Source organism: Siniperca chuatsi, linkage group LG2 (assembly GCF_020085105.1).
Source record: "Siniperca chuatsi isolate FFG_IHB_CAS linkage group LG2, ASM2008510v1, whole genome shotgun sequence".
NCBI classification, from domain to species: domain Eukaryota; kingdom Metazoa; phylum Chordata; class Actinopteri; order Centrarchiformes; family Sinipercidae; genus Siniperca; species Siniperca chuatsi.
Window position 1 is genome coordinate 16,483,812 of NC_058043.1, and position 14,987 is coordinate 16,498,798.

Here is a 14,987-nt window from a genome sequence, read left to right on the forward strand (position 1 = left end):
ACAGCTGTTTATATTTGCATAAAATATCAAATTGTCTCCCCAGCGCACATTTCACACCTGCACCTGGCTAAAACTAATGCAGTCTAATACAACAGTCCTACAATAAATCCTCTGTTCATGAAGGTTATAATGTTGTTTAAATGTAGAGAGGTATTGATTCAGTGGTGGTCCTGAACTCTAGTACATAGAAAGCCTCTCCGTATAATGCAGAGCAGTAAAATGTCCTGCTCAGTTTGTATCTTGGTCACAGTTTTTAGAAATGAAAAAACAATTAAGGGATCTGTATCAAGATTGTTTATTAATGTTATTATAAATAATTTCTTTATGTTATGTTATGCCCAGTATTGGTCAGGCTATAATAACTAATATTTCTATTTCTAAGGATGTGATGATGAAGCTAACTCTGATCAATATGTTGTATTTCTTCTCAGCTGGAGTGACCGGCGTTCTGCCCACAGAGATCTTTAATCAGACAGCTCGGCCAGCAGCCTACATGATTGCTGGCTCCATGATGTGGCTCAACCTTTTCGTCATTGGAATGATCTTCCCTTTTCTGGTGGTCAGTCTGTCACTACATCCATCCAGCTGTCAGTGTCTGTCCACATATCCATCCATCCATCCATTTAACAAACATACAGTGACAATAAACAAGCATACGTACATATAGAGTGGTTTTGCAAAGTGCACATACACCTACAACATTATTAATAAGACAAAACTAAGCCACTGTTTAAAACACACTGGTTTATGGCTGGGGGCTACTGTTGCATACCATTTATTGTCTCCATCTCTACTAAATCTAATTAGAGGCAAAAATGCTAAATTTGCTTTTATGGTTTTGTAATTTTAAATGAAACATGACATCTTTCAATCACCTGGCATGAGAAGGGTTTTTTTTTCCAATTAAAAAGAGACTACTAACAGGCAGGTTAAAATGCAGCATAAAAGGCTTCTTAGAAATATGTTTGGCTGCTAAAGGCACCCTATAGCGCCTCCCAGAGTTCAGCATCTCAAACTGAATTTGAAGTTGAGGTTTTAGTTCATTCCCAATAATGTAAATCCTGTATACATGTATAGGAAACGCACAGACAGGCTTGGAGTTGGTTAAGATTGAGGCAAGGAATTAGACACTTCAATTCCACAATTCACTTCATTTACATCATGTCTTACATCAGTCTGACAGCTTTCCATTGCCTTTCCATTGCTTTTCTTTTACAGAGCGAGTTGAGTGAGTACTGCTTTGTGCCTTTCGCAGTGGTCTGCCTGTTGTCTGCGTTGTATGTCGGCCTGTTTCTGCCTGAGACCAAAGGGAAGTCTCTGTCAGCCATCACAAGTGAATTCCACAAGCTCAACTTCAAAGGCCAGGACAAAAAGTGTGCATCGCAAACTCAAGCTCAGTATCAGCTGGGTGAAGTGTGTCTTTCCACGGCCTTGTAGACAGACTTTTTCTCCTGAAAAATCACATCCACCGTACGCCTCACTTTGACCTGATCTGCGTGAGCTGGAAGAAGTCACGCACAGTCTTACAGGAACGGAGGAATGTTCACTTTCATATCACCGAAAGCAACTTAGATCTACTATAGCTCCTTTATCTGGAGTGTGTCTTATATGAAGAGAATTTAAAGGACTTATCTTTGACGTCTTCACATATATACACTTATGTTTTGCTACTCTGTGTCACTGATTGACATGAGACAAAAGTAATTAAAACTACTATGTATTCAACTAACTGTGGCAGAAGAAAAATAATCTGCTACGTAGGAAGTGGTGTGTTTTATGTTATCAGACACAGAGGTTGTTTGGAATAAATTGAAAAATAACTGGATAGGTAGCATGAGCACTTGTAGTCACCATTGCTGAAAAATGGTGAGTATAAGTGCTCTGAAAACACGTCTCACATTTATTTATGAAGGTGTTTTTAGGTAAAGAATAAAACATTTCAGCCTAGCAAATAAACAATAATGAATTTTATTTCTTCAGTAATTAATTGTTTAATGGGACAAAGAAAACAGTTGTTACCAGCATAGTTATTAATGACTATGGCAAACGATGTCCTTACTTTAACTTCTCAACAACCAACAGGGCAGTGAAGTCTTTGCTGTGTGGCAGATGTTGCACCATGTTAAAGAGAATATGGTCTAGATAGAAACAAAGAGTTAATTTGATAGAAACAAAGAGTTAATTTGCACCTTATTAAATATAAACTGTATGCATCAGTGTGCACACCTCATTCATAACAAAAGGTATCATGATGTTGAGCATTCATGCTATTGGTAATCACTGAAATTGTAAAATCCGCTGTTTTTACATGAGTGGAATATGTGCAGTTGTTTATGTTGAATATTGCTGTCATTCTTTTTGTTTTAATGATCTAACTCTGAGCCAATAAAAGTATCTTATAATGAGTTTTAAAATAGCTTTTCATATAAAAGTTTTCAATGAGATCATCAAAAGGTGCCTTTCAAACATAATACAGTTATAAGGTTACATCAAATTAAATTTGTCTGGTGTCAAAGGTAGGACTGTAAAGTTATTTTATTTTATTTACCCACTATTGGTTTGGTGAGCACATCACCCACTCACACACATTCACTACAACCACAACAATAACTAATCGTTCTATTAATTGTTTTTTTATGTGAGAGTATTTTACCTGACAGCTGGGAAGCTTTTAACTATGTCTTTGAGTTTAGGTAGGAAGACTGTATCCTCTGTTTGTTGGTTTTATAGGTTTTTTTTGTATACACTAAAATGAGTTTAAATGATCAAAATATGACTGAGAACCCTTAACCTCTGTCCCAGACCCACTGGTAGGGCTAAGCTTTGTTCCCACTTTAAAGTCTACTGTAGTTCCCAAGGTTTCTAAAGATACCCAAATGTAAGGCTGAATTTTTGATGTGTTTAAAATGGTGCACAAGACATTAAAAACATTTGATTGATATTTGATGAAGCGATGCAGCCATTAAAAGAACAACATCTTAGCTTTGAATATTTCACTTTGTATCAGCATCTTATACCCTCAACGATACAACCCGTCCAAATCAAAATGTGATATTGTCATACAGTGTGGAAAATTATCTTTTATAACTGGACAAAAATAGCGGAAATGACATCAATGAAATCAAGATGTTAAATAAATTCTTTACAAAATGTTCTCCCAGAAGGCAAATGTTAAGTCACTACACACTTACATGTCAGTTGCTGACCTACAAAAAGTGGTACATGTTTTTACCTATTCTCGGCTTGATTATGTGCTTGTGTAAAATCAGTGGAGTGCCTCTTTAATGTGTGCATGTACTGTATTTACACAGGATGACTAATGATGTATAATGTATGAGCTCCACGTGAGCATAAATATGCAGCAAATAATCGATGAACCACCATCTGCACATCTGACCTGCAAGTCCTTTTTTGCCTTTTCCCATAAATCTTATAATCTAAGTTTTTTTTGTGTGTGTGTGTTTTGTTTTTTAAGATGGCTCCCTCCAGGTAATATCTAACCAGTAGACAGAATATACAGGCAGGACTTGGTCAGTGTTTGGTCATCCCTATCACACACGTCAAAACATTGCTCTAACAACATGAATGGACAACTAAAGTCTATTGATGTGTAACTTCGGGGATGCGGCATCATTCATATATGCTGGTCCTCTGCTACTTCTGTAGCCAGCATCCAGAGAGCCAGCACAAAAAGATGGACGACGCATCAAGAAAGGTGGGTGAACATTGTTACATTACAGCTCTATTTGTGGAAAAAGATTTTCTTGACCTGTGATCCAAAGTATTTCTGAATACTTTATTACTTTTTATCAATTAAACAGTTTGGGGAACATTTTATTATGGTGTTCACAAGGTACAAGCAAAAGAAGAAAACATATTCATCAATTTGTCAACATTTAAAAACAAACTAAATACAGAAAACTCAAGCAAATTGTGAAATTTTGTGTTTTGTTTTCTCAATTTGCTTGAGTTGCAGCATGTTAAGCACTTCATACTTTATGATATAACTTTATAATGATTACCATTTTTATATAATATATATATTTGACAGTAAAGTCTGTGGATTATCCAGAGTAACTGGAACGACACAACTTTTTGTTGTATTTTTCAAATGTATTTTTTAATGTTCTGAACATCCAAAAATACTCCATTACAAGGAAAAGTCCTGCCGTGAACATTTCACTTTTCATTTTATTATTAGCAAAATGTACTTACAGTATCAACAGTAAAATTACTCACAGAGCAGAAAAATAGGCCCTGTGAGTTTTTATTATTAATGAATCATATTAATACATATGACTTTTAACTGTTGTAGTTGGTCAAAGTGGAGCTAACTTGTTGGGGAGTTTAATCTAATTAGGCATCATGTTTTATGTGATTTATATGTAAAATATTAATCTGTGAAGTAACTAGTAATTATATTGGTCAAATAAATGTAGTGGAGTAAAAAAATCCCTCTGAATTGTGGGGAAAAATTTAAACAAACAATTTAAACAAAACTTAAAAATTCTTGCCACTCGCTAAGTGCTTGCTCATGGTGGGAATTGTTGGGTCTCTGTAATATGATAAGAGTACGGTCTAGACCTGCTCAATATGAAAAGTGCAATGAGATAACTTCTGTTATTAATTGCCACTATATAAATTAATTAGTAAATACAGTTTTATTGAAAAAGTATAATTAGTAAGTACAATGAGGAATCATTAACAGAGTAGAACAAGGAGGATCTTTTGAGTACACAGTGTGACGTCGTACCGAGCACCCTAAAGGTTAATACATGTGGAGGTCATGGAGGTAATTTATAATCATTCAACACATATTTGATTCGTGTCATTCCAACATGTGAGTGAACCATTAAATTAATCAGCACAAACTATCTGTCCTCTCCTACAATGTCTAATTAAAGGTGCTATTGATAACATTGATAACATCCAGCCACTAGATGACGTGTCTCATAATAGGGCTAACGTTAGACTGCAATATGAGATGACACCCTCAATAACAGTCACGTTTTGAGTCTAAACACTATAATGAGCAGATTTACAGTAGTTCTGAACTTCGACATGACACATTGGTAATATATTGGGATCCCACGTCCACTCTGTTCTTAAAGAAGAGCGACCGCCTCAAGTTGCCCTACATAAATTTGTACTGTCCCCAAGTCATCGGTTATCTCGGACCCAGGCCCACTTCTAAATCCCCTCTGATATGCATCTTCGTTATAACTTTACATTGTTAGAGGGAACTATAACGTCAGGTAACTGGAGGCAACCATCACTAATGCTAATGTCCTCCGGTATTTACGTTGTTATTTTTCTAATTTTGACAAACTAACCAATGACAACACATTAGTTAAGGTTGTAAGGACTATGGCTTTCAGTAGTTGTTGTATATTTTGTTTAAATATGCAGAACTGTAATTTTATGGGTTACTGTTGTTTGGACTATTAAGCTACGTTAGCTAACATGTGCTAATGTCAGTGTCTGTTTTTTCCACACTAAGTGGCAACTATACCACGTGATACCATCGTCGTTATACTATTGGCTCACAAGCCTTGTTAGAAGCAGGAACCAAATGTCAGACATCTCACACAGAGATAAATAAAACATTTATCAAAAATTTTGTCAAAAATTTTAAAATGATTAATTCACAATCCTAATTTTTTTTTTTTTTTTAAGGAAAAGTGATCTTTTATTCCGCACCTTTCTAAAAGCTCTGTGGATGTATTATCATTTTTTAAATATTTGTCTACATAAAAATGTTATCAATATAACCTTTAAGTCCTGTAAATAACTACTGTGTAGTTAAAAGACAGGGTGTTACGTGATATAAGATTTCCACTTTAAATTTTAGCTGCAGTACTGGAGGCTTTATCTGCTGACGCTGGTGTTGGGAATTGGAGGATCGTTTCAGTATGGGATTCAAGTTTCTGTCATCGCTTCTCCAGCAGTGGTAAGATTTCTATTTGTTAGATGCAAAGTATGCATTAAACATAAGGTTTGCTACAGAAATTAAGTCAACTGTGTGAACTGGAGCACAACCCTGTAACTTTATACAGTTAGTTTTCCTTCTTCATTATTCTCTGTGGTGTCTGCACACAGTCAGTGCGTGTAGGTCTTATTTTCTTCCAGTCAATATTATGTCTTGATGTGGTTTTGTCAAATTCCTGTTTTGTTGTAGTTACATGGTGCCATTATACAATTATGGTTCTTGTTGCTATAAAGAACATCAAAATTGTCTGTCAGTAAATAAAAATAATAACCTTGAAAACTTGCCACCTTTTACAACTTTTTTAGGATTCATATCTTCTTCTTTAGAGTTTTATTTTGATGCCGGTATTCTTACTTAAATTATATTTTAACTATATATTCCTTTATTCTATTTATTATAAGATGCTTGTTGCTGCAATGGAATCTAACCCCTTATTATTATTATCAGTAGTGGTAGTAATAGTATTGGTAGTAGTTGCAGGAGTAGTATTTTTATTACTATCTGAATGTGTTCCTATTATTAGTGTTGCTGGACGTTTGGCCAAATATCTAACAATTTTTGTATGTGCTAATTTATTATAATTTTAAAGTGAGATTCACATTTTTGCCACAAGTTACAAATACAGGATAATAAGGAATGCTCAAGTGTAACAGTAGCACAAGCAGAGAAGAGTCATAAAGTCAGTAAATCCATCTAAAGTTAGTTAACATTAGCTAACATTAACGTCCATAAGCTAGCGCTCACACCAGACCAAGTATGGCTGTACAAGCAAAACCCTTGAGTGTATTGACTTCAGCATTTTATTACTTATTACTTTATTACATTGTTATTTTTATATTATAATAAATATATGGCTTTTGAATATGATTCTTCTCAACATTTGATCTTCAGATTTCAGCTGTCAAAGTTTGCTTGAGCACACCAACAAGGAACACGTTTTGATTTTGTCCCACAAAACAATAACAAATATCAGAAACTTTGACAAAATTACAAGGGCGACAATGCACTCACTGTGATGAATTATTATTTAAGTTCCTGATTCAATTAGAACAATTAGACTCACCCTCATTCAATGACAACTCAGTGATCATAATAGTCATCATTGGTCAGCAACCTGACAATCAAAAGACCTGCTGAGACATTAAGTTTGGTCACTTTAACACGCCCCTTTACCTGTCTGACTTTTCTGCAGCACATTCAGAGTTTTGTGAACCACACATGGATGTTGAGGTACGGCACTCCAGTGGATGATTCTACCAACCAGCTCATCTGGTCCTTCATTGTGGCTGTGTTAAGTCTTGGAGCCTGGGCCGGGGCTGTTCACAGCGGCAGCCTTCCTGTCACTTACGGCCGGTGAGAGACACACAAACACACACATCATGGTTACATTATCTCAAGTTATATGTGTGAAAATCTGTGGGGATAGATAAGGTTGTTAACTAAAAGCAAACACTCAACAATTACTTGCTGACATCTCTGGTTTTCAAAACTCTCTGACCTGCCAATCATCTGTTTCTGGAGTTGAAGTCGGTTAGCAGACTGGGAGCAAAAAAATCCTTTAATGTTCACTTTTAATGCGACAATGATTCTTGTATGCAAGCATTTTCATATCTCCAGGCTGCATAGAAAAAAGGAAACATTTCTACTTGTTTCACAGAGCACAAATATATTAATCAGTGTGATTTGTTATTTGTTTGCTCTACAAGTAATTGAAACCAGGAAAGTAATTATCTACTGAATTTATCCATAAATAACTTGGTTAAGTTCAGGCATGTTCTCCAAGGTGAGACTAAAATCATACAGTACTGGCAAATATAGGAAATTTAAAGCAATAGTTTGGGAAACACACTTATTCGCTGTCTTGCTCAGCATTAGATAAGAGGATTGATTCCACTTTCATGTCTTCACGTTAAATATTAAGCTACAGCCAGGACATTAGCTTAGACTGGAAACAACTAGCCTGTCCAAAGGTAACAAAAATTGCCTACCAGCATCCGGCCAAGAAACAGTCTGGCAAATAACCCAACATGTCTTTTTTACATTTCGGTTTTTGTAGAAATTAGACAAAGATAATTAGTGAGCTTTACAGGTGCTAGTAGGCGGATTTTGTTAACTTCGGACAGAGCCAGGCTAGCTGTTTCCAGTCTTTATGCTAAGCTAAGCTAAACGGCTACTGGTTGTAGCTTCATATTTAATGTATAGATATAAGAGAGGTGTTGATCTTCTCATCTAACTCTCGGCTAGAAAGTATATGTGTATTTCCCAAAATGTTGAACCAATGTTTTAAAAGAAGTAGATGTTGCTGGTACAACATAAAAGGTAAATTACAAAACTTAATGGAATGCGCTCATAAATTGATTATGTGCAACATTAGCAGTGCAAACAACTTTCCTTTAATCACATTTAATGAAATCTTTGGTGTTTCTTTTGATTTTGCAGGAAAAAAGCTCTGTTGTTCAACAACGCTGTGGCAATTGTCGCTGCTCTTCTCATGCTCTCCAGTCGCATGGCCATGTCTTTTGAGATGATCTTACTGGGAAGATTTCTCTATGGATATAATGTTGGTATGTTCTGATGATGCGTTGTGTGTTACCTTTTGTTTTTTTTAGTTTTTGTTTCATCTTGTCTTTCTCCACAGGTCTTGGCGTGAGTGTACACCTCATGTACCTCGGGGAGAGTTCTCCAAAGAAACTCAGAGGTTTCCTGACTCTCACATGCGCAAGCTTCATCGGATTTGGAAAAGTCATGGGTCAAATAATTGGTATCAAGTAAGAATTGACTGTAGTATAAATTCAGTAATATTTAGAAAAAATAAATGAGTCAAGACAAACTGGGCATAAAAAGAAAATCTTACTCACTTACTTATTAAGGAGGCCAAGTTACGCTTCTTTTGCTGCAAACATTGCTTTGGCAGCTGTCCATGTAGTTCTTTCCTGTCGCAACTAAAGTACAAGACCTTGTAAAGCTCGTGTTACTATTTAGTCAGGATGAGCAGCACAAAGTGATTTTGCTGGATAATGTATTAAGCTATTTTAATGACTTATTCATATAGAGCTATTGTATCTCACTTTTTCCTGCTACTTTACTGATTGTCTTTGTTTGACACTCTGTTTAGGGAGATGATGGGTACAGAAGAAATGTGGCCATATCTCTTAGCTGTTAGTGGTATTCCTGCCATCCTGCAGTTTGTGATGCTGTTTTTCTTCCCTGAGGCACCTCGATACCTTTACATTGACAAAGGAGACACTGAAGGCAGCAGAAAAGGTGAGTGGACACAGCAGAGTCTATATTTGCATATCACACTGGATTATAGAGTTTACAAAGACATTTTTGCAAGAAGTTGTAATGTCTGTCAGAGAGGAGACTTTGTTCTGAGGAAAGTTTGGTTAAACTTGAACTTGACATGACTTTTAAATCATTATCCCCAAATTATCACTGATAACATTTTTAATAGAGCTCTCATCCACTACTTATCGCCTCATCCTAATAATAAAAAGTCTGATTCTCACACACATCTGGACCCATCCAGATGTAATTTTATATCAAACATATTGTATGTGATTTGATCAAGGCAGATGAGATAAATCATGTTAAGGTTCAACCTGAAACAAGCTCAAGGATCCAAGTATTCAAGGAATGCCACGAGTGGTGGAATGTAACATTTACATGTACATTTTACTAGTACCGTACTTAAGTGTAAATTTGAGGTAATTGTATTTTACTTGAGTCTTTTCTTTTCATGACATGTTAAACTTCTACTCCACTACATTTCAGAGAGATTTATTGTACTTTTTACTTTACATTTATCTGACAGCTTTGGTTACTAGTTTCAAATTAAGATTTTTACATACAAAACATATAAAGAGCTTATAAAATACAATATTTTGTTATAAGTTAAACTTATAAACCCAACAGTATATACAAGTACAGCTGAGACGATTAGTCGATTAATCAATTAGTAGGTAGACAGAAAATTTAAAGCTCCTTGGTGGCAAGGCTTCGGGGGTGGATGAGATCCGTCCTGAGTATCTTAAGTCTCTGGATGTTGTGGGACTGTCTTGGCTGACACGTCTCTGCAACATCGCGTGGCGGTCTGGGACAGTGCCTCTGGACTGGCAGACCGGGGTGGTGGTCCCTCTGTATAAGAAGGGGGACCGGAGGGTGTGTTCCAATCACAGAGGGATCACACTTCTCAGCCTCCCCGGTAAGGTCTATTCCAGGGTACTGGAGAGGAGAATTCGTCCGATAGTCGAACCTCGGATTCAGGAGGAGCAGAGTGGTTTTCGTCCCGGTCGTGGAACACTGGACCAGCTCTATACTCTCCATCGGGTGCTCGAGGGTTCATGGGAGTTTGCCCAACCAGTCCACATGTGCTTTGTGGATCTGGAGAAGGCATTCGACCGTGTGCCCCGGGCGCTTTGTGGGGAGTGCTCTGGGAGTATGGGGTCCGGGGCCCTTTGCTAAGGGCTGTCCGGTCCCTGTATAACCGGAGCAGGAGCTGTGTTCGCATTGCCGGCAGTAAGTCAGACCTGTTCCCGGTGCATGTTGGACTCCGCCAGGGCTGCCCTTTGTCACCGGTTCTGTTCATAATTTATATGGACAGAATTTCTAGGCGCAGTCAGGGGCCGGAGGGTGTCCGGTTTGGGAACCACAGGATCTCATCTCTGCTGTTTGCAGATGATGTCGTTCTGATGGCTTCTTCAAACCGGGACCTGCAGCATGCACTGGGACGGTTTGCAGCCGAGTGCGAAGCAGCTGGGATGAGAATCAGCTCTTCCAAATCTGAGGCCATGGTTCTTGACCGGAAAAAGGTGGTTTGCTCTCTTCGCGTGGGTGGGGAGTCCTTGCCTCAAGTGGAGGAGTTTAAGTATCTCGGGGTCTTGTTCACGAGTGAGGGACGGATGGAGCGTGAGATTGACAGGCGGATCGGTGCAGCGTCTGCAGTGATGCGGGCGCTGTATCGGACCGTTGTGGTAAAGAAGGAGCTGAGTCGAAAGACAAAGCTCTCGATTTACGGTCAATCCACGCTCCTGCCCTCACCTATGGTCATGAGCTTTGGGTAGTGACCGAAAGGACAAGATCGCGGATACAAGCGGCCGAAATGGGCTTCCTCCGCCGAGTGGCTGGGCGCTCCCTTAGAGATAGGGTGAGGAGCTCAGTCACACGGGGAGCTCGGAGTAGAGCCGCTGTTCCTCCACGTCGAGAGGAGCCAGCTGAGGTGGCTAGGGCATCTGATCCGGATGCCTCCTGGACGCCTCCCTCGGGAGGTGTTCTGGGCACGTCCCACCGGGAGGCGGCCCCGGGGAAGACCCAGGACACGCTGGAGGGACTATGTCTCTCGGCTGGCCTGGGAACGCCTCGGGATCCCCCCGGAGGAGCTGGAGGAAGTGTCTGGGGCGAAGGAAGTCTGGGAGTCCCTGCTTAGACTGCTGCCCCCGCGACCCGGCCCCGGATAAGCGGAAGAAGATGGATGGATGGATGGATGGACAGAAAATTTATTTGCAACTATTTTGATAATCGTTTGTCATTTTTCATGTAAAAACATTTCATGGTTCCAGCTTCACAAATGTGATTATTTGCTGCTTTTCCTTTTAATTATTTTAATCATTTAAATTTATTGTTAATAATTTTGAAGTTTGACTTTTGGTTGGACAAAACAAAGCATTGTGAAGGTGTCACATTGCACTATTTTCAGAATTTTTACAAACCAAACAATCAATCGATTAATGGAGAAAATTGTCAGCAGATTAATCCATAATGAAAAAATAATTAATTTGTTTCAGTCCTTTACAAAATAATAAAACATTTTCCTAATTATACATACGTACTTTTACTTAGTTAACATTTTCAAAGCAGAACTTTTACTTGTAACAGAGTATTTTTACAATGTGGTATTAGAACTTTTACTTAAGTAAAGGATCTGAATACTTCCTTTACCACTGAAAGCTACCAGGCATTGACAAATAATGAAAAACTTGCTCTCTGCGAACATATATACAATGTACACTGGATACATTCATACCAAAACATACAGTAAAGTACAGTATACATATGAAAACACCAAATAACAACGTAAACAAAGCATGTATAAAATAAATTGTAATGAATAAGTAGAACAAAAGGACAGTAGGTTAGTTGCTAGTTGCCCCTTTACCCTGCAGACTGTTGACATGTCTTGTTCCCTGGAGACAGAAGCTGTTTTTAAAATGAGTGGTTTGTGCGTGCGTTCGGATTTATCATGTCTCTGTAACTTGTGCATGTATGTGTGTGAAAGCCTTGCAGTGGCTGTGGCAGGAGGACGACGACTTGAAGCTGGAGCTGGACGACATGCAGAAAGAGAGGGAGCGCACACAGGGAGAGAAGGCCAAGACTGTGAAGGATGTACTCAGTTCTCGCTGTGTGAGATGGCAGCTACTGACTCTGATCATCCCCTGTGCTGGCATTCAGTTCTGCGGCATCAATGCTGTACGTTCATTTCAGCTTTCCCCTTCATAACACAAATATACACATTATTAGCAGCTGAGTGCTGTTTCACACAACATTTTCTCCTTCATCCAGTTTAATGGCCTCTTACATTTCATTCTCTCGTCCAGCTGAATTTCTACGCCTTTGACATCTTCCGTGAGTCAGGAGTGCCAGAGGACCAGATGCATTACTTGGCCATTGGTATCGGAGCAACAGAGCTCATCACTGTGACACTGTGTGTAAGTATCTCATCAAAGTAGCATGAAACTGAATCCCTGACGCCTGAAATGGATGGGAAAGCGAGGGTGGGTCGAGAAAACTGAGACAAACTGGACAGGATGGGTTGACCACGTATAAGTAGGCTTGACAGGTGATTAGAGCCGTGGCCCTGCTCCTGAACCTAAGCTAACTAGTTAAATCAATCTCTTTAAGAAGAAAATCAAAGTAGAGAGTCACAGAAAAGACCGGGAGGGAGGAAAATGTCACTAAGCCCCACATTGAGTTTTCTTTTATTAGATAAAAAGTAGAATATATCGTAAAATGAATAACTTCATTTGTCCCCAAAGGACAATTGGTTGCGCAGCAGTGAAACAGAAACACAAAGCACATAAACATGTGATACAAATACATAACAGAAATGGGTACAAATGGAAAATAATGCTAAAATTAGGAAAATATGGACACCTTTAATATCTATATCTATCTATATATCTATATCTATATATATATATATATATTGGACTGATTAATAATGCCCCTTATGGGCTTATTTTTAAAATCTTGTGAATGAGCTGTGTATGAGTAATTTATTTGTTTTATTTATAAATGTAGACATTTTAAATTCTTATTATTGCAAAATTTACCAAAAAAAATTAAAAAAAGGAAAAGAATATGTAAACTTTATTTGACATGTCTGCTGTGTCTCAGTCTTTCTTGATAGATCGTGCCGGCAGAAAGAAGCTGATGGGTTATGGCTATCTATTGATGGGCGTCACCATGTCTGTACTTACTGTCATGCTGTCCATCAAGGTAAACAGTGCACCTTTCTCTACCCTGTGTTGTTGAAGATAAATATTTCTCTTTTCATGCAGGACCTGAATTCATGGATCCCGTATGTGAACATCACCCTCATCTTTTGTGTCATCTGCATTTATGGACTTGGACCGTGTGAGTTTTCTGTGACTTGTTCACCTCACAAGTGAAACATTTCACTGATATTTTTGTTTAATTTTTGTTTTTAATCTTCTTTCAGCTGGAGTGTCTATGGCTCTTCCTGCCGACCTCTTCCTACAAGCCTGGCGTCCTTCTGCTTATGTGATCAGTGGGACTATCAGCTGGCTGGGCATGTTCCTTGTGGGAATGTTATTCGGTTACATTGTGGTGAGATACCTGCTGTGTATCATGTGTTACTTCAAATAATCCATATACATTATATCTCTATCAGCTCCTTTATTTAACACAATCTGTTATGTGTATCCATACAGGATGGACTCGGGCAGTTCTGCTTCCTGATTTTCGTGGCTTACTCCATTTTCAGTGCAGCATTTATGATATATTTTGTCCCAGAGACCAAAGGAAAGACAATGGTAGAGATTATGGAGGACTTCAACAAACTAAATTACAAGAACAGGGGTGATGACATTGAAAAGACTGACATTGACCTTGCAACTAAATTTTAACAGTATTTTTTTTATCTAAAACTGTATTTCAAGAAACAACTGTGTCATTAATTCTGTGCCATTAAACACAAATATAAATGTATTTATTACCTTATAGCATAACCATCTAAAAGATTATTAGAAATGCTGAAAGATCACTTACACAGAGTACTGACATTAAAAACGTGGAGTCTGTAAATATATTAACATGGAAAATAAAACATTTGTATTTGCATCTGAATACTGCCTCTGGTTTTGTAGTTACTTACCTAAAATGGGGCAAATAAACTGACTAATTACCTTTTTGTTCTAGTTGTTTACTTTAATCTGTGTTCTCCTGCCTTCTTAGGTGGGCAGTTACAGTTCTAGGTTTACAATCCAGTTATATCCAATCCAGGATATAATATTCTGATTGACTGTAGGTTGACATGTTGGTAAAAAATATTTGGAATTTGGTTACAGGAAGAAAATTATGTGCTTGGTTAAGTAACCTTACATAGGCCATTGGAAGGCATGGCTTTACACTGCTGCTCTTCCCTTCAGCAGTCTTAAAAACATATGAACCTTTGTGCAGTCGATATGCTGCTGGGGAACCTGATGTGTTTGTGACTTAAATTTCGATAGTAGTACTCATTTGGCAGCAGAATGACCCACTCAGTGTGACTTTATATTATTGGATTTTTATTACATATGCATTACTGTGTAAGCAGCATTTTATGTTGTAGCTGGTCAAAATTAAGATCATTTTCTTGAGGAAATGTACTTAATTACTTTCCACCATTGCACACAAGGGATACAAGGTTTTTAAATGCTGTCCTCTACTAACAATTTCTGATTAATTGGAAACTTTAAATTGCATGTAGGTGTGAATGTGT

The 14,987-nt window shown here is 38.0% G+C and overlaps 2 protein-coding genes across 7 annotated transcripts in view; both read left to right on the forward strand.

Moving 5' to 3' along the window:
• slc2a11a (solute carrier family 2 member 11a) overlaps window positions 1-3,416 on the forward strand; it is a 15,894-nt gene extending 12,478 nt beyond the window's left edge. For all 5 annotated transcript variants that reach the window (XM_044169949.1, XM_044169976.1, XM_044169966.1 and 2 more), the window contains 2 exons: window positions 432-559; window positions 1,219-3,416. In XM_044169949.1, coding sequence (XP_044025884.1) covers window positions 432-559; window positions 1,219-1,437 — 347 coding nt within the window. In that variant the 3' untranslated portion in view covers window positions 1,438-3,416. The remainder of the gene's footprint in view (window positions 1-431; window positions 560-1,218) is intronic.
• A 195-nt stretch (window positions 3,417-3,611) lies between these two features.
• On the forward strand, window positions 3,612-14,353 carry LOC122866358 (solute carrier family 2, facilitated glucose transporter member 11-like). 2 transcript variants are annotated; one of them, XM_044175927.1, is made up of 12 exons: window positions 3,612-3,715; window positions 5,852-5,950; window positions 7,182-7,342; window positions 8,429-8,553; window positions 8,628-8,757; window positions 9,105-9,253; window positions 12,264-12,454; window positions 12,583-12,693; window positions 13,382-13,483; window positions 13,546-13,621; window positions 13,707-13,834; window positions 13,939-14,353. In XM_044175927.1, exons 1-12 carry the CDS (start codon window positions 3,623-3,625, stop codon window positions 14,131-14,133), a joined length of 1,560 nt encoding a protein of 519 aa, XP_044031862.1. In that variant the 5' UTR covers window positions 3,612-3,622; the 3' UTR covers window positions 14,134-14,353. The 2 variants fall into 2 exon arrangements, with proteins under 2 accessions (XP_044031862.1, XP_044031868.1); XM_044175933.1 differs by lacking the exon at window positions 13,382-13,483.
• Window positions 14,354-14,987: the final 634 nt, after the last annotated feature.